Source organism: Bos indicus, chromosome 16 (genome assembly GCF_029378745.1).
Source record: "Bos indicus isolate NIAB-ARS_2022 breed Sahiwal x Tharparkar chromosome 16, NIAB-ARS_B.indTharparkar_mat_pri_1.0, whole genome shotgun sequence".
Taxonomy (NCBI): domain Eukaryota; kingdom Metazoa; phylum Chordata; class Mammalia; order Artiodactyla; family Bovidae; genus Bos; species Bos indicus.
Window position 1 is genome coordinate 61,887,182 of NC_091775.1, and position 24,242 is coordinate 61,911,423.

Sequence of the window (24,242 nt, forward strand, 5' to 3'; positions counted from 1 at the left end):
TATGGACTTAATATTCCTTCTATTTTACAGATGAGGAAATTGAGACAAAGAAAGGCTAAGAATCTTACCCAAGAACCCACAACTAGTAGCGACAGTTAGGATTTGAACTCAGGTGATCTGAACTCAGGTATTCTGACTGTGGGACCCTAGCTGTTAACCATGATACTAAACAACAACAAAAATAAAACCACATAGTAAACCTACTAAGGCACTCCAAATCTAGGTGTGAATTGTGACTCTAGCACCTATGACCTGGGTAAATTTACACACATTCAACTTTTCTCTAATTGCTTTTTTTTAGCATTGTGTAAAGTCTCAGGTGATAATAAATCATATAATAAGTTATATCTACCACAATTATGACTATAAATGGGCCTTAAAAAATGTGACAAGGATCTGCCTTGGGTTATTCATCCCTCTAAGCCTCTTAATCTTCATCTCAGACCATTGAATCACACAACTACAGGCTTAGCCTCAGTTACAAGATAAATCTTGTCCTTCATCAGAAAAGACCTAAGAAATTTTTGATAATTTAGCATCCAGTTCTAACAGTTGGCCTTAATCCTTATTCTAAAACTGAGACTCTATCTTATCCCTAGTTCTAACTTTTGCCTCATTCTCTTATACCTCTCCTCATCCTAAAGACTTACTATGCTGATAGACATGTATCACATTTAAACCTCACAACAGTATGAAGTAGGTATTATTACACAACTTATTTCACAGATGAAACTGGACAAAAAAGGTTAAAATGCCCAAGCTCATTTAATAATGTCAGAATTAGAAGACAAACTCAGGTCAGCTGGCTGCAAGGCCAGTATTTTTCCTCTATAACAAGCCGTTTTTAAGCTGTGTTCCAAAGACTGCATTGACTCAAGGGCTGCCAGGGGAGACTCCAGAAATAGAGGGGTATGGCTCTCAACTCACTTTTACAGACATGTGTATTATGATTGCCACCTACCCTTGGATGTCATGGAATTCTTTCTTGCATGTGTGCTTGCCTGGACTATGTTCTGCTACAACTTAGAGATGAATCTTAATTCAGTCACCCACAACCCAAGATAGCCTTCTCTTTAGTACTTTCCATTAAATTTCTCCTCCTAGGTCTGCATTAAAGTAACAGAAAGCAGTTCTGGAAGTCATTTTAGAAATGGCCACCATTACATGTAAGTAATATTATCAATTCTCCCAGAGGATGGAAGTAGAGCTTAATATGGTTCACATCATCCTAAACAGTGGATCATCTGTCATAAGAATTAATTTTAGGAATACACTTATACTTTCAAATTCATTATTCATAACCATGAATGAGTATTTAAAATAGTCTGCAATGTTTTAAACCCAGTGAAGTCCTACTAAAGACCTAAGTTGAAAAGCTATGAAGTTTTCTAAATTTTCTCCCTTGCTCCATTTTATGACCTCTACCACACGATGTTATTTCTGAGAGCTGACCATATCAGGTATGTGATAATAATCATGTATGAAGGCAGAGTACCCTTCTTAATGTAATATTAAAATTAGTATTTTTGATTCCTTTCTCTTGCCCATATACTCACAAAGTTTATGACGACACCTTACAGAACTATTTAAGGGCGACAATAGAGCCCTCCCCACAAACCGTTGAGAAAAATATGACTAAGTTATGACCTGAAATATCAGCAGAGTCCTTCAGTCTGCTATGAAACCTCTTTATATGTCACTGGCAAAGTACAATAACTACCACTATCTTACAGTATTATGAGTACTCTTGGTTCCTAGTCTTTTAAGCTAGGCAACTAAGTATGATGGATATGCTGCTATGGTATTTTTCAAGGTATGGTTCATAGAGCATCTGCATAAGAATCTTCTGAGGCACTACTTATAAAATGTAGATTCCTGGGCCCCATAAGAAACCTTGGAAATCAAAACTTCTGTAAGATCAGGAAATTTGCATTTCTGACAAGCTCACTGAGGCACTGACTTGAAACTCAACTGTATAAATCCATTTAATGTCCTACTATTTAAGAATGAGATTGGTTAAAACAAAAACAAAAGGACCTCTCTCTATTCTCTAAGTGAAGTCGCTCAGTCGTGTCCAACTCTTTGAGACCCCATGGACTATAACCTACCAGGCTTCTCCGTCCATGGGATTTTCCAGGCAAGAATACTGGAGGGGGTTGCCACTTCCTTCTCCAGGGGATCTTCCCGACCCAGGGATCGAACCCAGGTCTCCCGCATTGCAGGCAGATTCTTTACCCTCTGAGCCACCAGGGAAGCCACTATTTAAGAATGAGATTGGTTAAAACAAAAACAAAAGGACCTTTCTCTATTCTCCTGAATTGAACAAAGTAGTGTTTTTTGGTGTGTGTCTAAAAAAGTTTAGGAGACAGTAATATTGACTATAATACCATCCTCAAAAGCAATACCTCAAAGTAAATTTTCACTTTTTAGATAAAGCTTTAGGATAGTATAGTTCTTAACCAAGGATTAATAATCAACTAATTAGTCTTCACTCAGTATAGCAGTCCACACACAATTTATTCAGCAATAGAACAGAAGAGAACGTCAATCATGACAGACATAAGGCAGATACAGGGTAGATCTCTGGGGTACATTCTTTATACAGACTAACAAATGACTTTTAACAACATGTGGCAGGCATGATTTGCTGCATACCAACAGCCATTCATTCCTCACTTCTTCCTAGAAGAGCCCTGATTTTATTAGGGGAGACAATGTGTCCTACCCAGGCAATGTCAACTCCATTCCCCTCTGTCAGGTTTCCAGGCTCCCTTGTGAATCAAGGATGTAAGGGAAAATCCCTGATGTAATGAGATGTAAGGAAAAATCTGAGGGACTTTTGAGAGAAAGATTTTCTTCCCAAATAAAAAACAGAGACTTGAAAGAACAAAGGTTTTTGCTCCCTACTTCCAGTCTTTGAGAGAGATTGAAATGTCTGGAGCAGCAACAAGCTATATTGTACTCACTGAGAAAACCGTGAGGACAAAAAGCCAATACAATAAGGATCCCAGAGGGGAAAGACAGAAAGAACCTGGGACCTTGAGAACATCGTTGAGTTGCTACATAAGCAATGGATTATTTAGCATCTTAAGTGGAATTTTTAAATTGTTAAGTGGACTCTGAGATGTTTTCAGCTGCTTTTTCCAAGTTTCTTAACTCAAACTCTGGTTCCATGATTCTTATGAACAAGTGAAGGCCAGAATGAGGCCAATGTCAGGTAAGTCCTTCTTAGTTCCAAGAAAAATGCTTCCCCTAAACTGTTCATTATCTATATGGAGTCAAGTTTGATAACTCCTTCTGTCACTTAGCTCCTAATACAGGTACTTTTCCATTTCCAGAGGAGGACATTCTAAGTTCAGTCACCACAAAGACAGGATAGTCTTTGCTTATGTAGAGCCAAGTAACTAGATAGTGGCATTTCTGCATATTATTCTGTAACTTAGATAGGTGTTGCCTGATTGAATGTGGTTTCTCTGACAGTGACCAGTTAATAATGTCAAAGCCACACTGAGGATAAACCAAATAGAGCCAATGATGAATGTTTGGTTAGATATGAATAAATCTTATATATATATATATAGTTATCACTGATTAATATATAAGAGGTGGAATTTAGAACAATATAGATTCTTATTAAATGTCTAATTGTTTTACTGGAATAATCTAGAATTCAGCTACAAGGATGCTTTCCCACAAAAGTTATTACTAGAATATAATTAAAGTACACACAGTATGAGGCTTCTCCTCAGGACTACCTTGTCATAATAACATCAATGATTAGGCTGTGGAGATTTTTAGGAGGAGCAAGCTAATTCCAAAACATAGGAAATATGGATTAGTCAGGTTCCAGACGAACAGTCTGGCTTGGACTACTAATTAAATTCATGCTGAACAAGAGATGCATAGACCCTGGAAGCAGATCCAACAATTTAGCAGTTTCCCAAAGCAGTGACAGTCTGAATCAGATTTAAAAAGGAGTCATTTTTCCATCTTCCTTGGGCTACTAGTACAAAAATCCTCTAGAGTCTCCAAGATCTTGACTGTTTAAGAAGTTATTTGCTTTGGCCAAGTTTTTTGTTTAAGGTTTTGTCTGTCCTCGTCAGGATTAACTGTAGTGCAGGGTTAAAACCAGCAACTCTAGAATCATGTATTCTTTTTCTAACCAGTGGAGGACCCAGAAGAAATGGGTGGCAAGCTTTTTCAAAGGTCCACCTGGTAAGATTTTGAGGAGCCCACTCAAGTGGGAAAGACCAAGGAAGAACAAGGCTTCTATTAGCAGGATTATCAGGATAACACTCAGGGCAATAATCAGCTCTGTTAATACGGTCTAAGAAGACTTGGTAACATTCATTCTCAACCAGTTCAGTTTGGTACAACCAATGCCCTAGTTCTAAACTAGGGAACCACTGCTGCCCACAGTCAGGGCAATGTGAATTATCTGAGAACATTGGGACCTGGAGAGACAACACAGAAAGCAAATGTAACAGTAAGAGGCAACAATGATAATAAAGAGAGACACCCAAGTAACCAGACCTATTACAATTTTGGTTTAGCACTTTCTGAGTCCAACCACCATTACTTGGAGAGGGTAAAAGCTGGCTTGCACCTCCGTGCAATTCTTCAAGATTTCGTTGTCTATTTTTCACTCACTTGTAGCCAGTCTCCAAACTCAGGGACTGATCCAGTCTATGTTATCAGTCACTACTAGCAGCACAGATGTCACAACAGCTCCTTTAAATCTCAGCTTCTTAAGAAAAGACAGGGTTCTAGTCTAAGTTACTTTTTCTTGTGTGTTATCAGCTGGTATTTGCAGAGGCACTTGGCTTACTCTGCTTTGCTGGTAAGTTATTATGTCTGTTTGGTGAAACAGAAGCTGACAGTCCAACGAGTCTTTGGTGGGTGCTGGCACTCTTGCCGCTGTAATACAAGTGCCCAAGTCTTAAGGCCTTAGCACTTTATAGCGATGTAGAGGGGTCAGGAAAACTCGGCAGTGTCCTCTTGAGCGTGGATCCAATGAAGTCTTTCTTGGGAGGACCTTAATCAGGACCCAGTCACAGGGAAGTAGCTGCTGCTGAGTTGGTTGAACGGTTCTGGGAATGCTTCACATACCTGTAAATAATAAAACTTCAGACAACTCATATGGGCTTTGAGTTGCTCATAATATCATTAGAAACATGCATTTGGAAATCATTTGGGTCAGTCAAGGTGCATAAGAATTGTCTCATGGGATTCCCCATGACAACTTTACATGGGTTCAAACCAACTTATCTTTTGGGAGTTATTCTTATGCTCGACTGGGCAACAGGGAAGATTCTAGTTCATTTAAGATTTGTACTAGTCTCATTTATTTTTTAGGACTATGTATTTATTTTTCCTACTCCTTTTGCACTCTGGGAATAATACGGTCTGTATAATCATATACATGGTAAAACTTTGATACTTCTTTTATCTGTCTTCCATGAAATGGGTGCCATATATATAGTATTACCATAATGAGTGGGATGTTAACAATGGTGACAGTCTTCTAAAACAGACTTCAATGCAAGGAAAACCTTACAAAATTATTAGATAATATTCTTAACAACCAAGCATAGAACGTTGGGTGAAATCCTTTTGAAGGCTGGAAACGAAACCATAAGGGACATGCCTCACTGCCCACATCGTCTTTATAGGCTTATTATACACATTTAAGTTTAAGCCAATTAAGGCCCAGTCCCGAACTATTCTTGGGACATATATAGTAAATCAGTTGGGATTAAGAGACACTTTCACCATCTTTCACTCCTTCATGACCTTTAAATGTAACAAGTAAACAAGGTGGGGAAAAGTAGGATGTGCTGAACAGTAGATAGCCACCTACAGTGTGCCACAGATCATCAGAATATAGCCTGCCTTTCTCTGGCAATTTTTTTGTGATTGAGGCCTGATTCTGTGAGAGCACTAAGGAACACTGGGGAAGATGGGTGTCCCATTTACACAGGGTTAAAATGTATAAAGATAGAGCCTGAAAAGCAGAGGCAGTTATAGCCTTAGCTGTGATCAGCCAAAGCATTTTCCTTACAGACTATCAACAGTAGCTGTGATTCTCATTTTTAAAATGGCAACTTTAAAAGATAACTGAAGAGCCACCTCTGACAGGGCTGCAACACGGAGCGAATATTTTGGTGGGGGCTCCAGATGGGGTGAGACAGAACCAGAGTCGATACACTGATGTGTTTTATGAGGTTAGGTGACAATGTGTGAAGGCTACCAATCCAGCCTCTCAGGCAAGAGTGAACACAAAATAGGATTTCTGACCTTTGTGGTGACAACACAGGGTACAGCAGATCGCCCTGAGGGTCTGCTGTCAGGAGCCACTATAGTAGAAGTTTCACTTGCTGAATCAGGAAATCTTGGGTACATGAAAGAGATGATGAATAAAACCCACATTACTGTGGGGTTTAACACAGAAGTTAGTGGTAAAGTTATATGACTAAGTTTGATGTTGAGAAGATATAGAATTTTGGAATTTTTAGAGTAAAAAGGGGAAACTCAATTAAAACCACAAGATACCATATTTCATTTCCACCAGACTGGCAAAAATTAACAAGTTTGACAATGTGGGCTCTATACACCCTAGGCAAGACCTCCCCTCCACCATGACTCCACATCTCTGTATAGCAGAGTCAAGAAGTCCTAAAGCTCCAAATGCTCAGAATAAATCCACCCTTCTCCCAACCTTCGTTTCTCCAACTTCAAGAGTTAAGAAAGCACTAGAGCTCCAAGTGCTTATATGTTAAGCGCTTAACTTCTATGCAGAGTACATGATGAGAAACGCTGGGCTGGATGAAGCACAAGCTGGAATCAAGACTGCTAGGAGAATATCAATAAACTCAGATATGCAGATGACACCACCCCTAGGGCAGAAAGCGAAGAAGAACTAAAGAGCCTCTTGATGAAAGTAAAAGAGGAGAGTGAAAAAGTTGGCTTAAAACTCAACATTCAGAAAACTACTAAGATCATGGCATCTGGTCCCATCACTTCATGGCAAATAGATGGGGAAACAATGAAAACAGTGAGACACTTTATTTTTGGGGGCTTCAAAATCACTGCAGATGGTGAACGAAGCCATGAAATTAAAAGACGCTTACTCCTTGAAAGAAAAGTTATGACTAACCTAGACAGCATATTAAAAAGCAGTGACATTACTTTACCAACAAAGGTCCATCTAGTCAAAGCTATGGTTTTTCCAGTAGTCATGTATGGATGTGAGAGTTGATTATAAAGAAAGCTGAGTGCCAAAGAATTGATACTTTTGAACTGTGGTATTGGAGAAGACTCTTGAGAGTCCCTTGGACTGCAAGGAGATCAAACCAGTCAATCCTAAAGGAAATCAGTCCTTAATATTCATTGGAAGGACTGATGCCGAAGCTAAAACTCCAACAGTTTGGCCACCTGATGTGAAGAGCTGACTCACTGGAAAAGACCCCGATGCTGGGAAAGATTGAAGGCGGGAGGAGAAGGGGATGACAGAGGATGAGATGGTTGGATGGCATCACTGACTCAATGGACATGAGTTTGAGTAAACTCTGGGAGTTGGTGATGGGCAGGGAGGCCTGGCGTGCTGCAGTCCATGGGCTCGCAAAGAGTCAGACACGACTGAGCAACTGAACTGAACTGAGAGCTCCAAGTATTCCTAAACCAAGAGAACTCTAGTGTTCCATGTGTTCCAGACAAAACTGACCCTCCCTTGGTCCTCAAGCCTCTACAGGTAAGCAGGGAGTTAAAAGGGGGCTCCAAAGCACTAAATGCTCAGAACAAGATCACGTACTACCAGCCTCCTAACTCATTCCCAGCCTTATCACCCGAAGAGTGAAGAGGCCTTCCCCAAAATACTCCTGGCAAGATTCTCAAACCTTCCCGCTTCTCACCCCCACAACTTCACTACCATTATCTGCTTGAAAATATGAGGACCACCTAATCCCATCAAACCTGTACCTCTGTTTATGTCAATCACCACATGGAGCCCAAAGCTTCCTGATTATACTTCATCCCCTTAGTCTCTAATCTCCTATGGCTCTGAGCACAGTGAGACAATATTCCCTCTCCTTCTTTACTACTCCTCCCCATAAAACATGTACCATTTTGATATATTAAATATATATCAGAGAACATAGAGTAACTTGAATTCTTATACCCGAATGACAGGAACATAAATTAGTATAACCATTTTGGGCAGTATCTAATAAAGCTGAGAATGTGCGTTTCCTATAACTCAGTAACTCCACTCTTAGGTAACTACCCTAGAGAAAATTACATGTTTATTTAAAAACATGAATTAAAATATTCATGGTAGTTCTCTGTATAATAGCAAAACAACAGCTAAAATGTCCACAAACAGTAGAATGGCTAAAAAACCCTGACATTCTTATAAAAAGCATACACTCACTCTCTCTTATGTAAGTTTCCATTTACATAGTTTCAATATATTGCTTAGGAATAAATATGCAATAAAGCTAAAAAAGAAAAGATAAGCACAAGGACAATTACTACCTTTGATAGGAGAGGGAAGAAGATGGGGTCAGGAAAGGCATGCAGAGTATTTCAAAGATAATTATAAACATTTTTTCTTTGAATGGTTGGAGGTACATGAATGGTCACAGTATCACAAATCCTAACAATTTACATAACCTCTATTTGGTATTTTATTTTTTTTCTATTTCTATCTTCATTTTTGTATTTTAAATAATTTTTACTAGAGTACAGTTGATTTACAAGGTTAAGTTTCTGCCGTACGCAAAGTGAATCAGTTATACTTAAATATATATCCACTCTTTAGAGCAGAGCAAAAATAGGAGTGGGCTAGAACAACAGATTAATAGGCAAAACCAAACTTTCACACTGTGGACAAGATCAGCAGCAATTATTCTGTTCAGAGGCAAGGTGGGTGACTGAGGAAGAGGAACCCTATAGAAAGACACAGAGCTGTGTCTGCAAGCAACTATCTCTTTCTAAAAACAAGGTAAAAGAAAATATAATATTGTAAATCAACTATTTGTTGTTGTTCAGTCACTCAGTCATGTCTGACTCTTTGCGACGCCACAGACTATAGCCCGCCAGGCTCCTCTGTCCATGAGATTCTCCAAGAAAGAATACTGGAGTGGGTTGCCATGCTCTCCTCCTGGGGATCTCCCCAATCCAGGGATCTAAGCCAGGTCTCCTGCATTGCAGGTGGATTCTTTATTGTCTGAGTAACCAGGGAAGCCCAAGAGTATTAGGAGTGGGTAGCCTATCCCGTCTCCAGAGGATCCTCCCGACCCAGGAATCAACAGGGTCTCCCGCATTGAAGGCGGATTCTTTACCAGCTGAGCTACTTGGGAAGCCCTACCTAATGTTAATTAATGGAATTAATTTCTCCATTAGCTACATAATGGAAAGCAAAGTTTATCTTGGCATATTCTATGAAGGCACGCATCTCTTTGCAGCACTTTGTTTTTTCATATGGTGCCTTTGTGTGTATTAGAAAAGAAGCACTCTCCTTCCAGGCAAGATGAAGCCCAAAGAACCTCGACTGGCCTCACCTGGCCAAGCATTCAACAGTAATCCTCCATCTGTGAAATAATTTTTTTTTCCTGGCCACACAGCATGGCAAGTAGGGATCTTAGTTCTGCACCAAGGAAGCGCCCCCTGCAGTGGAAGCAGGGATCCTCCGCATCCTAAGATTCAAACAACCACAGACTATGCAGTACCATACTATTTATCGTTGAAAAAATCTGCATGTAAGTTGACCCACACAATTCAAACTGGGTTGTTCAAAAGTCAACTGTACACACATTTTGATTCCCAAAGGAACCTGAAATGGTTCAGAACCATTGAGCAGGAATGGCTCCTAATCATTTCAATATCAAAGGCAATTTTTATTCGTAGGCTCCCCCCTCAGATCTCACTTTGGAAGGATGCCAGAACTACCACCATTCTTGTAATGATGTCATTTTCACATTTTATTAATTAGATATGTAACTCTGCCAGTCAGAACTTCTAATAAAACAAGTAAAAAACCAGTGTTAATAGCCCTGGTTTAGAAATTTTCAATACTTTAAATCAGAGATAATATTCAAAGCACCTGTAACAAAGTTGGAACGACTGAGACATTCTGGATTTGTTTCCTTTCTCAACACCACTAGCTTAAGTCAGAAGTGGTTGATTTGAGATGAATATATGATAACCATTTTCACATGCATGCACAGTCACTTGTGACCCTTTGTGATCCCTATGGACTATAGCCCACCAGGCTTCTCTGTCCATGGAATTCTCCAGGCAAGAATACTGAAGTGGGTTGCCATTTCCTACTCTAGGGGATCTTTCAGACCCAGAGATCAAACCCACATCTTTACCACTGTGCATCATTAGGCTTGTAGAAATGCTGAAAGTACCCAGGGAACAACCGGTACTCGACTGATTATTGTATTAAGTTACTGAGGAAACCACCATGTAGTAGGCACAATGCTAAATATTATAAATACAAAGAGGAAAAAGCCTTACAGAACTTCTAGATGTCCAGGGAATCCAGAGTGGAATCAATGCTTTAGGTAAAGGTCTTATAAGGGCTTTTGAAAGTTAAGTCGCTCAGTCATGTCTGACTCTTTGCGACCCCACGGACTGTAGCCTATCAGGATCCTCCGTCCATGGGATTTTCAAGGCAAAAGTACTGGAGGGATTGCCATTTCCTACTTCAGGGGTTCTTCCTGACCCAGGGATTGAACCCAGGTCTCCTGCATTGTAGGCAGATGCTTTTACTGTCTGAGCCACCAGGGTGGGTTTTAAGGGCTTTTAGATGGATATAAAAAGATTACCTATAGAAATCACAGAAAATTATGGAAGGCCCACAGAAGTTGGAATGTTTTTATTTTCAAGAACCTTCCAGCCAACAATAGTGAGCAAAAAACAAAGTTTAAAAGGCTTCTTTACCACATAAACTCTATACAGTCATGCTATATAAGTGGGGGATTCAATCCAGGATCACCCAGAGATACCAAAATACACGGAGGGATGAACACTCCAGTCCCTTATATAAAACGGCATAGGATTTCATATAACTTATGCACATCTCAAGATTACTTATAATACCTTATACAAAGTAAATTCTAAGTAAATAGCTGCCAGAGCACAGCAAGTTCAAGTTTTGCTTTTTGGAACTTTCTGGAATTTTTTTTCACAAATATTTTCTATTCATGGTTGGTTGAATCCACAGACATGGGACTTGTAGATACAGAAGACCAACACTACAAAAGAAAAACACAAATCAGATTTTTTTTTTTTTTTTTTTACTGCACTGTGAGGCTTAGTTCCCCAACCAGAAACAACCTGGGCCATGGCAGTGAATGTGCCCAGTTCTAACCCTGGACTACCAGGGATCTCCCTAAGTCAAAATTTTTGTGTGTGAGATGTTTTCTGCAGCTTTATTAGAGGAAAATTTAGAAAACAGCACTTTAACATCAAAATAGAAAATGCAGTTCTATTTAAACCAGTGAAATTTACATCTACTAAAAAATGGCAGCTCAATATATATTAAATAATCATCTCTAAATATTGTGAGTCTATATCAAGAATCACTATTTCCTGAATGCATGTTAGTTAGACAGCTTAAATCTGCCTTTGATAGACAAAAACCACCTTATTCTTTTTAGGCTGCATAATATGTTTCAGATTGAGTAGAGTTGGGGCGACTTCTCCAGGCAAATATATCAGTTCAGCCAAGTCCTCATATAATACATAAAACTAAAAGACAGACACAGAAAAAAATACAAATGCTCTAAATTTTCTTGAGTCTCCATTTTAAATATTTTCTTACATGGAATATTTTATTCTAAAGTTAATCAATAATCAAAACTATTTTTTGTATGAGACAGTTTCTCTAGAAGTCTCAACCGTGTGTGCTCTGTCATGTCTGACTCTTTGTGACTCCATGGGCTATAGCCCATGAGGCTCCTTTATCCATGGAATTAACTGGCAAGAACAGTGGCGTGGGTTGCCATTTCCTACTCCAGGGTATCTTCCCCTATAAGTCTCACATATAAAGTGAAATCTCAAAAGCTTCTTATTTCATTAAACAGTTCTAAATTTAGATGTTGAGAGTTAAGAAGTAAGGCTTCCCAGGTAAAGTGGTAAAGAATCTGCCTGCCAATGCAGGAGATGCAAGAGGTGCCTCAATCCCAGGGTTGGGAAGATCCCTTGGAGGAAGAAATGCAACCCGCTCCAGTATTCTTGCCTGAAAAATTCCATGGACAGAGGAGCCTGGTGGGCTACATTTCAAGGGGTCCCAAAGAGTCGAATACGACTGAGCAACTGAGCACACACAGCACAGATTAAAAAGTATGAAAAAAAAGAATTCCTCTTCTTTTTAAATTCACATAATCTAAAATAATTCTTTGCTTAAAATATATTATGAAAATACATGCTCCTGAAAGACGTTTTCAGTCTGTTGTGTGAGGAATTACCTTTAATTTGGCAAAGTCTTGAGATCACAGAGAGAAGGCACACTCCGGCACTATTTGGCACACACACTATTCCTCTTCGAAAGAAGATAAGCTGAACAAAAAATATCCTGAGTTGCACAGGAATTGACACAAAGAGAATTCCCCTGGTGGTCCAGAGGTTAGGACTCTGAGTTCTTAATGCCGAGGACCAGGGTTCAATCCCTGGTTGGGGAACTAAGATCCCACAAGCCTCGAGAGGTACAGTCCAAAAAAAAAAAGTGAAGAACTGACAAACTTACCAGGTGTGTTTGTGCATTCCTGGCATTCCACAAAGGGGAACAACTGGTTTAGACACTTACTGGTGCATTTCAATCTACTTTGCCCTAATGGACACAAGTCCATGGTTCAAATTCTGTCTACAGTTTCAATTTAACACACTAGGAGCCAAACTTTTAAAAGTTAATTCGTAGTTTTCAATAGTGAGACCTAGTAGTGCTAAGGTTACGTATTTCTGAATTTGTACCAGCAATTTGGGCTTCCCTGGTGGACCAGTGATGAAGAATCCACCTGCCAATGCGGGAGACTCAGGTTGGATCCCTGGGTCAGGAAGATCCCCTAGAGAAGGAAAAGGCAACCCACTCCAGTATTCTTGCCTGGAGAATTCCATGGACAGAGGAACCTGGCAAGCTCGTCCATGGAATCCCAAAAGAGTTGGACTTACTGAACACCAACCAACACCACGCATGTCTGTGTTGAAAACTAAGTACCTAACTAAGTCTTGCCCACTCCTCTATACCATATCCATTGTCATAATAAGTTAGGATTACTATGATCACAAATTAAAGTTATTTCCCAGTGTTTTCCCTAGGTAGTACTTATCCGATATTTTTAAAAGGCAAGTTGAGAAAGTACTAAACACTAAAAATAAAAAGCAATCCACTTACTTCCCTAGGGAACTGTTTCTTTTCAAGGGCCTGGAGCGGTTCAGATATATACCTTCCTTGAGTACAGAAGTCTTCTTTTCCTTCTTATCCTTCGTTCTGCTCCCTCCCAACTCCTCTGATTTGTATCTCAGGTTTAGGATGACTTATGTAGAGGCAAAAAGCAAAGGTTCAGAGAGTTTGCTATGATTCCAACAGTGGGCAGCACAACTGATTCCCAGTGTCAGTTCAACTCCACTGATCATCTTTAGTATCTACATTAAGCCAGCACGTTTTTATTAAACATTTTATTTTGAGCTAATTTTGTATCTATTATAAAACCAAGACATTAACATGAAGTCAATTAACTACAGACTGTTAGAATTCTGCCAGTTTCTCCACTAATGTTCCTTTTCTGTTCAATGGTTCAATCTGGGATCCCTCATTGCATTTAGTTGTTTATTCTCCTGAGTCTCCAATCTGTGACAGTTTCTGTCATTATCTTTTGTGACTTTTCCTGGTCTTTGCAACCTTGATATTTATGAAAAATATCAGTTGGTTATTTTGTAGAATGTCCCTCAATTTGTGTTTATAATGTTTTCCCATGAGTAGAAAAGAAGGCACTGGCACCCCACTCCAGTACTCTTGCCTGGAAAACCCTATGGACCGAGGAGCCTGGTAGGTTGCAGTCCATGGGGTCGCTAAGAATCGGACACGACTGAGTGACTTCACTTCCACTTTTCACTTTCATGCATTGGAGAAGGAAATGGCAACCCACCCCAGTGTTCTTGCCTGGAGGATCCCAGGGATGGGAGCCTGGTAGGCTGCTGTCTATGGAGTTGCACAGAGTCAGACACGACTCAAGCGACTGAGTAGCAGCAGCAGCATGAGTAGAAAGATAAAGAGGTTACGCATTTTGGGCAAGAATAATACCAAAGAAATGATGTATTTCTAAGTGCATCACATCACTGGGTTCATGATATCCATAAGCCTTATTTCTGTGGAGATTTTAACCTTGGTCAGTTGGTTATCATGGTATCGCCACTGTCAAGTTACTAATAATTATCTTGGGGAGACACTCTGAGACTGCGCAAATAGCCTGTATTTCCTCAAACTTTCACCTACCAGCATTACAGGCACATTTTGTTTGCAATAATTACTATGCTGCTGTTTTGCGTAATAGTGATTTTCTATTTCCTTCTTGCCATGTTTGTTTATTGGAATTCTTCTATAAGAAAGAGCTGTCCCTTCTTGAATCCTATTTATGTACTCCGCTATGTCAGTATGGACTTGTGGCCACTTATTCTATGAGTTAAAATCCAGTACTACCATTATGCATTCTATTACGCAAGTTGTTCCAACTTTGGCAATCAGGAGCTCCTTCAAGTCACTCTTGTGTCTTTTCAACGAGCTCCCAAACCATTTTGAGCATCTCCTTAATTTCCAGCACCACAAAATGTTTCAGGCTCCTCTTATATTTTCCCTGCCCATGCCCTAGATTCAAGAGCTTCCCTCCCCCCAAAAAAAGTTCTGGTTCCTTTTATTAGAGGATAGTGTTTTAAAACAGGAGCTGGGTGCTCAATGCTACTGAGGTTTCACTATCAGGCCAACAATTTGGACAACCACCACTAATACTTGTTTCCTTACTGAACTCATTAGCTGGAAATCATTAGCATCACCTGGGCATTTATTAGAAATGTAAACTCTTGGGCCCCACCCTAGACTGATTAGACCAGAAACTTTGAGGATGTACAGGAATCTGTGTTAAGAGGCTCACCAGATGAGTCTGATGCTCCTTATAAAGTTTAAAAAACACTTATAAACACTGTTTTAGTGAAGAAAAGGTAGCTCTCTTTCACTAGAAACCCTGTATTTACTTTATGATGTTTATCTCTAATAAAAAAAAAGGGAAATTTTAGTCTTAATAACTTGTCTGGTATATAAATCATATTTTTTACTACCACAACTATTAAAACTATAGGTGAATGCCTCAACTGTGAAGACACTAAACACCTCCCTACTCCTGTTTTTTTTTTTACATGTGGTGGTCATGGTTGTTGTAAGGTACAAATACTGTTTGTTGTTTTTATACAAAGAAGTTGTAAGTCAGCCTCCAGGATCATCTCCTGCATACACATACAACTTGACATCCATATAGTGAATCTATAAATAGGAAAGACTGGCAGCACAGTCCCCTAAAGTCAGACTGCCTAGGCCTGAATGACTACTCCAGCACCTGACTTGGTGAACTCTTCCCTGTTTCTCTGATTTTCTTAATAACCACAAAATAGAATAACACTACCTACATGAAAGAAGCATTATGAGTGTTAAAGAGACAATGTGCAGTCCTTACCACAAAATAAGTCTCAGAAAATGTTTATTATTAGTCTAACTAAGTGAAAGTGCAACTAGACAGTTACTTTTCGGACTGAAGAAAACAAGTGGAAACTGTGCTAAAGGAAAGTTCTGCTCTTTCATCACTAGTAGATCAGAGAGGCAGAACCAGAAAGCTCTATTTGTATAATTAAGACAAAACCTTCAGAAGTTTACAAACTAATGTCTTAAACTTGCCTATCTGCAAAAATGTTATTTACATTATGTTATATCCATGAACGGATGCTAAAGAAGAGTATATAAAAATTTAAAATTTTTGATTTGTTGAGGTAGTGGAATTACAGGTAAAGTTTCCTCCACTCTATTTTGATTATCAGAACCATATGCCACTTATTTTAATATTAGTAAAGAGAAAATTAGCCCAATTGGCAATAACTGTTTCCACTTAGGTTCTTAAACTATCCCATTTAATGTTCCGAACAACTCTAAATCTCTGCTTTCATGGACTCAGAGTGATAAAGTAACCTGCCCAAGTTACAAAGTGACAGGACAGGAATTTAAATTCAGCTGTGACTCCAAAGTCTATGCTCATAACCAATGTGGGAGCCATCTTTCTTTACTCACAAGTGCTTAATTTGCTGTCCAAAACCTACGATAAAGTATAATCAGTGTACTGAATTATCTCTTGCTGGGCACAATAGTCATAAAATATTGACTAGCAATGAAATTTTAACACAATTAAATTTCTAAATGCAAAATGAGAAACAGCATAAAGCATACCAAGCTTCTCTGAGCAAACTTTCCTTCAGGAAATTCAAGTTTCACTTCAGAGGAATGTGGATTATCATTCAGCTTTCAAAACTACTTCCACGGCAAAGATAGATTACATACAAGGCACTGTATATTATTAAAATACCCAATAACCCCCAAATAATTAGATAAATTCTTGTTACTTTATTTGTGAATTACAGACGCTCTCAGGCTAGTATTATCTCTACATAAGTTAAAAAAAAAACAAGTGAAATACTGCTTAAATGAGTCACTTATGGTTACGTGATAAACCAGAAGCAAAACTGGTAATCAAGTTCTGGACTCTGCGTTCAGTATAAAAAATATTGCTGAGGAGAGGCTTTCAAAGTTTTCAAAGCAAAAGCCAGTTTTCCAAACTATTCTAATCCACATAAAAGATTCCAGGAACATTTTCAGTTCCTCTACCATTAAGTTCCTTTTAAAATTATTTTCCACTGGCCAGTTACATACTAATCCTGTGCTTGAAAAACAAAACTGAACTGATAGATATGGAGAACAGTCACAGCCCTAACTCTCAACAAACAGACACAATGAAGGAATCTCTTATAGAGATCCAAAATAAAATGTTTTAGAACCTTAAGAGAGGTAAAATTGAAATAAAAACAGTGTATTGAATCAGATTAAGATAACTGATTTTTGTATCTTGTGTATAAAATCTTTCAATTAAGCACTACTGATTAAGCACTACATTTTTTTTGAAGGAACGAAAAGGGGATAAACTTTCTCACCGGGTATGAAATACAATTGGGAATACATATATAATAATGTAATGAATTGGTAATTGCAGGGTCTCATTAAAACTTCAAACTTCGCTCTTTTTAGCACCACTAAGGCTGATTTTCTTAGTTACCACAAAATAGAATAACACTACCTACATGAAAGAAGCATTATGAGTGTTAAAGAGTGAGGAGTTGGGGAGTGAGGGCGGCCGGGGCACTATCTTACAAGGATGAAGACGACGAATGATGGAATCCAGTCAAACACGGAGGTAAGAGAGTAACCAACACCTGCACTGGTAGATTTCCCGTTTACATTTGAACCTTAGAGGAATTCTGCTTCTCGTCTCAAGGTCCAAACCAAATATTTAGTCTCACCTTCCTGTGTTTAATGTTTACGCGATTCTCTTTTTCACTCCAAAACAAAAATATACCTCCAACCTGCTCCGTTTAAGGTTTTTGCGGTAAGGAGGTGGGGGTGGGGAGGGATCTTTTCTGAAAGATATTTAAAAAGAAGGTATCAGATCAAATATTAAAACATGGGAAAGTTGTACACACATTTTACTTACAATGTCTAGCGAGGTTTTAAACCGTCGACTGTCAACGTCAGGAGAGCCTTTCGAGCGTTCTTTCTGCTTCACGATGCGGGGCTGCACCCCTCGGACGCCGCCGAACTGAACGTCGCCCCGTCCCTGCCCACGTGATGGCGACCTCCGCGGGGAGGGTAGGCGCCCGCGGAATGCTGGGACTGGTAGGCGCCGGCCCCTCCTCCTCCCCCCCCAGGCGTCACCCCCGGCTCCACTCCCCCGGCCAGCCGGCGGCGGGGCGGGAAGCTGGAGGCGTGGGGAGTGCAGGGACAGAACCGCAAAGCCTCCCAGCGTTCTCGCAGTCGCGCTGCTCTCTGACCCGAAGGCAGACATCTCTGCAACATATTGGAGGGCCCTGGAGTTGGTGAATGGCCAGAGAAGCCTGGCGCAGCCCTTGGGGCCGCAAAGAGTCGGACACGACTGAGCGACGGAACTGAACTGAACTGAGCCCTTAAAAAGACCTAAAGCTCACAGGCTTGAGGAACCAATGGAACTTACGCAGTGAGCGGCACTAGCCAATGATAATGGCAAGCACCAGTCAGGCATGATTTGGAAACCGACTGCCACCTTTATGAGGTGCGTGTCCCCATGTTAAATGCGGACAACGCTACATACATACCTCATAAGGTGGTTGTGAGTAAATGAGATAATGAACAAAAGTGTCGGCTAAATGGATAAAAGATCTGTTTTCTTGATCTATTAATTTCATAAAAATGAAAATTGAGAGATGGAAAGCAGTTTACCCAAGAACACATAATTGGTTAAGGGCAACTGTCAAGTCAGTCTAAAAGTCCTGTTCCTGAACTAGGCCATTCAAGACAACAGAGAAGAAATCTGCTCACATAAATCTCACTTCCCCTTTCCTAATTTTTTCCTATAAAACTCCTGACCAACGTACTATTTTACTTACATTGATTTTTATCTGACTCCCATAGAATATACAATCCTAGAAGGAAAAGAGGGTTGTCTTTGGTCTAGTCTTCTCTGCTATATCCCCAGCACCTAGAATAGAGTTTACCTAGTACACAGCACCGGAGAAGGCAATGGCACCCCACTCCAGTACTCTTGCCCGGAAAATCCCATGGACGGAGGAGCCTGGTGGGCTGCAGTCCATGGGGTCTCGAAGAGTCGCACGCGACACTGAGCGACTTCCCTTTCACTTTTCACTTTCATGCACTGGAGAAGGAAATGGCAACCCACTCCAGTGTTCTTGCCTGGAGAATCCCAGGGACAGGGGAGCCTGGTGGGCTGCCGTCTATGGGGTCACACAAAGTCGGACACGACTGAAGTGACTTAGCAGCAGTAGCGACAGCAGTACATAGCACAAGCTCAAAATTTTATTGGGTTAATGATTCTTCATGTAAATAACTTATTTTTTTGGTGTCTTCAATCATCCTTTTTTGGCAGAAGTTGCAGGATTTGGGAACATTTTTAGATGTTTAATTGCAATTTCAAATTTAACAAAGAATAAGTGGAAGGCCATTTATTGTTGTCACTTCATTTCCAGCAAGACATTTTCATTTATATTGTCTTCAAAATATTTTTTCTATTACTTGTGAGAATGGGGAATAAATGCAGCTGGCTATTATGTCTTTACTTCCTCTTATTTAAGATTTTAATCTTTTTATTAAAAATAACAATGTTACCTTTTTCTACTAAGATATAATCCCACAGTTATTCTTCTGACCAGAACTGTGAACACTATGTACAATGAATTGATAAATGCTTTCTCACTACATAACAGGATTTCTACTTACCCTGAACTAAACACTCCAGGAGACAGTGGAGGACAGAGGAGCCTGGCTGCTGGAGTCCATGGGGTTGCAAAGAGTCAGACATGACTTAGCAACAGAACAGCAAACAAAAAACTCATGTACAAAAATTATCTTATTAAAATAGCTGCTTTACTTAGAAATCCAGTGTCAAGAACATTAGATTTCTAGACTGAGGCCTAATAGGTATTTAAATTAATGCCAATATATAATTGGCATTATAATTTTGTATATATCTGTCTTCCCTAATATATGGCAAATTCCCTCAGGGTGAAAAATACTCTTAATTGAATTCATATATTTATTAAGTATCTATTCTGTTTCAACACAGACGTTTAATAAATACATGAATTAATGAGTCTATTCTTTGTTCTCGGAGAAGGCAATGGCACCCCATTCCAGTACTCTTGCTTGGAAAATCCCATGGACTGAGGAGCCTGTTAGGCTGCAATCCATGGGGTCGCTGACAGTCAGACACTCGATAACAGTTGGACACTGAGTGACTTCACTTTCACTTTTCACTTTCATGCACTGGAGAAGGAAATGGCAGCCCACTCCAGTGTTGTTGCCTGGAGAATCCCAGGGACGGGGGAGCCTGGTGGGCTGCCGTCTATGGGGTCGCACAGAGTCGGACACAACTGAAGTGACTTAGCATAGCATAGCATAGCATTCTTTGTTCTAATCATTTCTTCTCTTGTTCTCTTTCGATTCATTGAATTCCTCCACAGATCTCAAACTCCCACAATAACTGTTTAACATTCAGAGTTCATGCTTCCTCTCGGTATTAGCAGTCCAGCAGTTCCCTTATGATATTAGTGGAGTCTACCGTCTCTATGTCACTTCTTTTGTGCCACCCTTGGGTTTGGAAAACATCTACAGCAGAATATCTGGTTCGACAAGGGTTTAGCTTTACCTCACAGTTGGTAAGGAAAGTTGGTTATCTGTCAGGTTGCTAAGTGTGGGAGGCACGTATGGCAGAGCTAGGATTATGTACCCTTATTACCTAGACAAAAGAGGGAAAACCCTAAAAAAATGTATGTTTTAATGCTAAAGTTACTATTCCTCTGATCCTGCGTAAGCTCATGATTTTGAAAACCATTCCTAAGTTCTTCAAGCATTTTTAATTACAAGATGACACAGGTGGTGCTAGTGGTAAAGAACCTGCCTGCCAATGCAGGAGACATAGACATGCAGCTTCAATCCCTGGGTCGGGAAGATTCCCTGGAGGAGGGCATGGCAACCCACTCCAGTATTCTTGCCTGGAGAATCCCATGGACAGAGGACCTGGTGGGGTACAGTCTGTGGGCCTGCAGTCTGGGACAGGACTGAAGCAAATTAGCAGCAACAATACATGTACTAATGTATTGAATCTCCTGTCTTTTTAATACATCCCCCCAAATCTGTTTAACAATCTGTATCCAAGTTTCTATAAAGTTAACTGTCCTCATAACTGTTTTAAAGAGCTTAATATTTGTATCAATATTACCACTATAATATGAATTTTATTAATACTACTTGTATAGTTTTATATCCTTTAATCTATTATATCCTTTATTATATCCTTGAATCTATTATATCTTTTCATCTATTACAGTACTTTTCCTGTTACATATTAATAGAGTAATATAATAGGTACCTTATAAAGCACTAGTTAAAACCAGTAAAAGCCAGATATTAATCAAGTGTCAACACTTCTCAGCATTTTGTCAGAGAAAATTCTCACAAATTTTCCAAATATACTAACTCAGGCTGACAAGGGAGAACATGCTTTTAATTTTCCCTAAGATAAAAGATTCTTTAAAAAGTAGCATCTCTCATGTTGCTATTCCTTTAGTTTCTTTGGCTATATTGTATATAATTAAAAAAAAAACAAAACAGAAAACTAAACGAGAGCTTCCATCAAGCAAAAACCTAGGTGATTCTAAAGCATGTAATTACTCGGGTCTGTGACCAAATTTATGGACTATTAGTGAAAACACGACATCATTAAGATTTCATTAAAATGAAATATGTACCCAGTTTGGACAATGAGTTGCTCAAAAACATTCTAAAGTGATTTTAAATACTTGAAAGAGTAAACACCTTTGTGGCTCAGCTGGTAAAGAATATGCCCACAATACGGGAGACCTAGGTTCGAATCCTGATTGGGAATATCCCCTGGAGAAGGGAAAGACTAGTACTCTGGCCTGGAGAATTCCACGGACTGTACACCATGGGGTCCCAAAGAGTCGGACATGACTGAGCGACTTTCACTTCACTTCAAAATTTTCAGGCCCATTCACTGTAACTGCTATCCAAACTGCAAATTTTTAAGTCTAGTCACTAAAATCAATTATAGAAAATCGTCCGAGAAGGCTGTGTGTATGTGAAGGCAAGATTAACCGATTTTTCAATAACATTCCCTCAGTGTGTCTAACTTTAGATATTTGCAGATTTTCCACACAGAAGTGAAACAAATGGCTTTGTCATGCTTTCTTATTCAGTAAACTAAACGCAGAAAAAACCCTGTATCAAATGCAGTGTATCAAGTCATGCTCAGAATCAAAGTGAAAATAATGGATCACAACTGAAAATTACAGTGCTGTCTTTAATCAAAGTATTTGTTGATTTCTCACTGTCCATAACACAGCACTAACAAAGTCTCTGAACAGTGTTGCTGAAGTACAGCCTTTATACGAAATCAGGAGTAATACTGGTTGCTGCGTACGTTTTGTAAATGGAAATCCACCCAAGTAAGCCTGTAGATGCGATTTCGTACACTCAACGAGACTTTTAAAACCTAAAACTGGTAAACTGCCTTCCCAAGGAACTTGAAACTAAAATTTTCTCCAGGGAAAGATGACACCTGCGAATATGTCTTATCAGCCCTGCAAAGCGACACTTGGAAAGGTACGGCGAAGGCAGGAGTCGATCAAAAAGGCTGCGGGAAAACTGCGCAACAGCCTGGGGCTGAGGAGCGAAACCTCCACCCGCGTTTCACTCCGCCTTTCCCAGCTACGCTGTGCTGGGGGCCCGACCCAGCGCCTCTTGCGAGCAGGCAGCAGTTGCCAGGAGCAGCTGGACTGTGGACCGGCAATTTGCCCAGCCACTTGTCCCTTCTCCGTCTTCCCTCCCTCCCTCCCCGAAGGCCGAGGACAGCGACGCCTCCTCGCTCTTCTCCTCCTCTTTAGTGCCTTCAGCCAGGAGGCGGGAGTGACCCGCGGCAGCTGACCCAGCATAGGCACTGCCTCTCCCACAGCCCTCGGAGCACACCATGGGCCCAGAGGCCGGTTTGCAGCACAGCAGCGACGACGCAGGCGGCAGCCCCGGCGACGCTCAACTGCCTCCCTGACCGCCGACACCACCGCCCTTCACTCCCGAAAAACGATCGCCACCAACGGCAGGAGACTCTTAAGGGCACCGCAAAACACCTTCGCGATCGACTCAAGCTACGTCAACAACTATGGCAGGCGAGGGGCAGCGGGCGGAGCCGGAGAGAGAAGGATGGGCGCTGTACGTCATGCCCAGGGCTCCGCTACGGGAGGGAAGGCCCCGACTCGCCCCTCAAAATGGCGGCAGCGGTGACGTGCCTGCGTACGGAACTCCTACGCCGTCGCGCCACGGCCGGCGGGAAGTGAGGTTCTCAGAAGAGCCGCCCGAAGTGTACGGCGACTTCGAGCCCCGGGCGGCCAAAGAAAAGGCCCGGGTGGGAAGACAGATTCCGCTAGAAGGGTTCCGGCCCGATTCGGCGAAAGAGGAAGTGAGAGAAAGCGCCTATTACCTTCGGTCTCGGCAGCGAAGGCAGCCCCGACTCCACGAAGCCGAGGAGATGCAGACGCGGAGAGCCGCTCTCCTCCAGCAGCAGCCGCACTCGCCGCCGCCTCCGCTACGACCCTCTCCGGTTACGACCAGAAGAGGATTACGGGACTCCCATTCATCCGAAGGTGAGACAGTCGGAGGTAACAGTGTCAGCCGCGAGTCAGGGAGGGAGTGCCGTGGGCGGGTACGCGTGAAGGGTGTGCGCTCCCTGGGCGGGCGTGTGCCTGCCTTGAGCTCATCCCCTCTGAGCTTCTCCGGGATGGACGTGAGCCCCCTCCTCCGGGCCGCCCCGTCGGCTGGCGGGAAAGTGGCAGGGCGGCGGGGCCGGAAGGAAAGGCGGTCGTGCGTAGTGACCTGAGCAGAGTCGAGGAGCCGCGTGCTTCCCTGGGCATCAATTTAGAGGTGTCAGGAAATTGCCTGTTTTCTGCAGGCCTGCACTTCGGGGCGGCGAGTTAGGCAAAAGGCAGGACACTGAATCACTCAGAGTTCAGTTTCACATCGGTTTCAAATTGGTTCTCTCTACCCTGCGGATGTTTCTGCCTAAGCCACTTCCATTTCCTCCTTTAACTCCGAGACCAGAAGTCCTTCAATGAGATTTTTGGTCCTCCTCTAACCTTCCAGTCTTTCCCGGTCACTATCCAGGTGGGGAGAAAGGAAGGGGAATTTCGTGAGTGGCCGTTTTGAGGACTAGCGTAGTTGATGAATTGATTTGAGATCCCACCCACATGTTTACACTGAAATGGGGTCAAGGCAGTCATCCTGAACCTGAAGCTTCCCAGTGTGTGATAAACTTGAACTGATCGATCTTTCTCTAGTGTGGTGGTCTCTGCCAGAAATTCGCATATTGGGG

General features: G+C 41.1%; 3 protein-coding genes across 8 annotated transcripts in view; 1 reads left to right on the forward strand and 2 right to left on the reverse strand.

Moving 5' to 3' along the window:
• Positions 1-17,943, reverse strand: part of TOR1AIP2 (torsin 1A interacting protein 2) — a 39,083-nt gene extending 21,140 nt beyond the window's left edge. Inside the window, exon 1 of one of the 2 annotated variants that reach the window (XM_019976403.2) lies at positions 17,805-17,943. The gene's annotated coding sequence lies outside the window, so the exon portion shown is untranslated. The remainder of the gene's footprint in view (positions 1-17,804) is intronic. The other variant, XM_070768529.1, reaches the window with a different exon arrangement.
• Positions 2,499-17,941, reverse strand: LOC109570429 (torsin-1A-interacting protein 2). Of its 2 annotated transcripts, XM_019976402.2 has the most exons (3): positions 17,805-17,930; positions 6,298-6,391; positions 2,499-5,109 (listed from the first exon to the last, which is right to left on the reverse strand). In XM_019976402.2, the coding sequence occupies exon 3, from the start codon at positions 4,446-4,448 to the stop codon at positions 4,053-4,055; it is 396 nt and encodes a 131-aa protein (XP_019831961.1). In that variant the 5' UTR covers positions 4,449-5,109; positions 6,298-6,391; positions 17,805-17,930; the 3' UTR covers positions 2,499-4,052. The 2 variants fall into 2 exon arrangements, with proteins under 2 accessions (XP_019831961.1, XP_019831960.1); XM_019976401.2 differs by lacking the exon at positions 6,298-6,391 and having other exon boundaries at positions 17,805-17,941.
• A 4,747-nt stretch (positions 17,944-22,690) lies between the features above and the next one.
• Positions 22,691-24,242, forward strand: part of TOR1AIP1 (torsin 1A interacting protein 1) — a 45,638-nt gene continuing 44,086 nt past the window's right edge. Inside the window, exon 1 of one of the 4 annotated variants that reach the window (XM_070768528.1) lies at positions 22,691-23,517. In XM_070768528.1, the coding sequence (XP_070624629.1) occupies positions 23,037-23,517 (481 nt within the window). In that variant the 5' untranslated portion in view covers positions 22,691-23,036. The remainder of the gene's footprint in view (positions 23,518-24,242) is intronic. The other 3 variants (XM_070768526.1, XM_019976426.2, XM_070768527.1) reach the window with 3 other exon arrangements.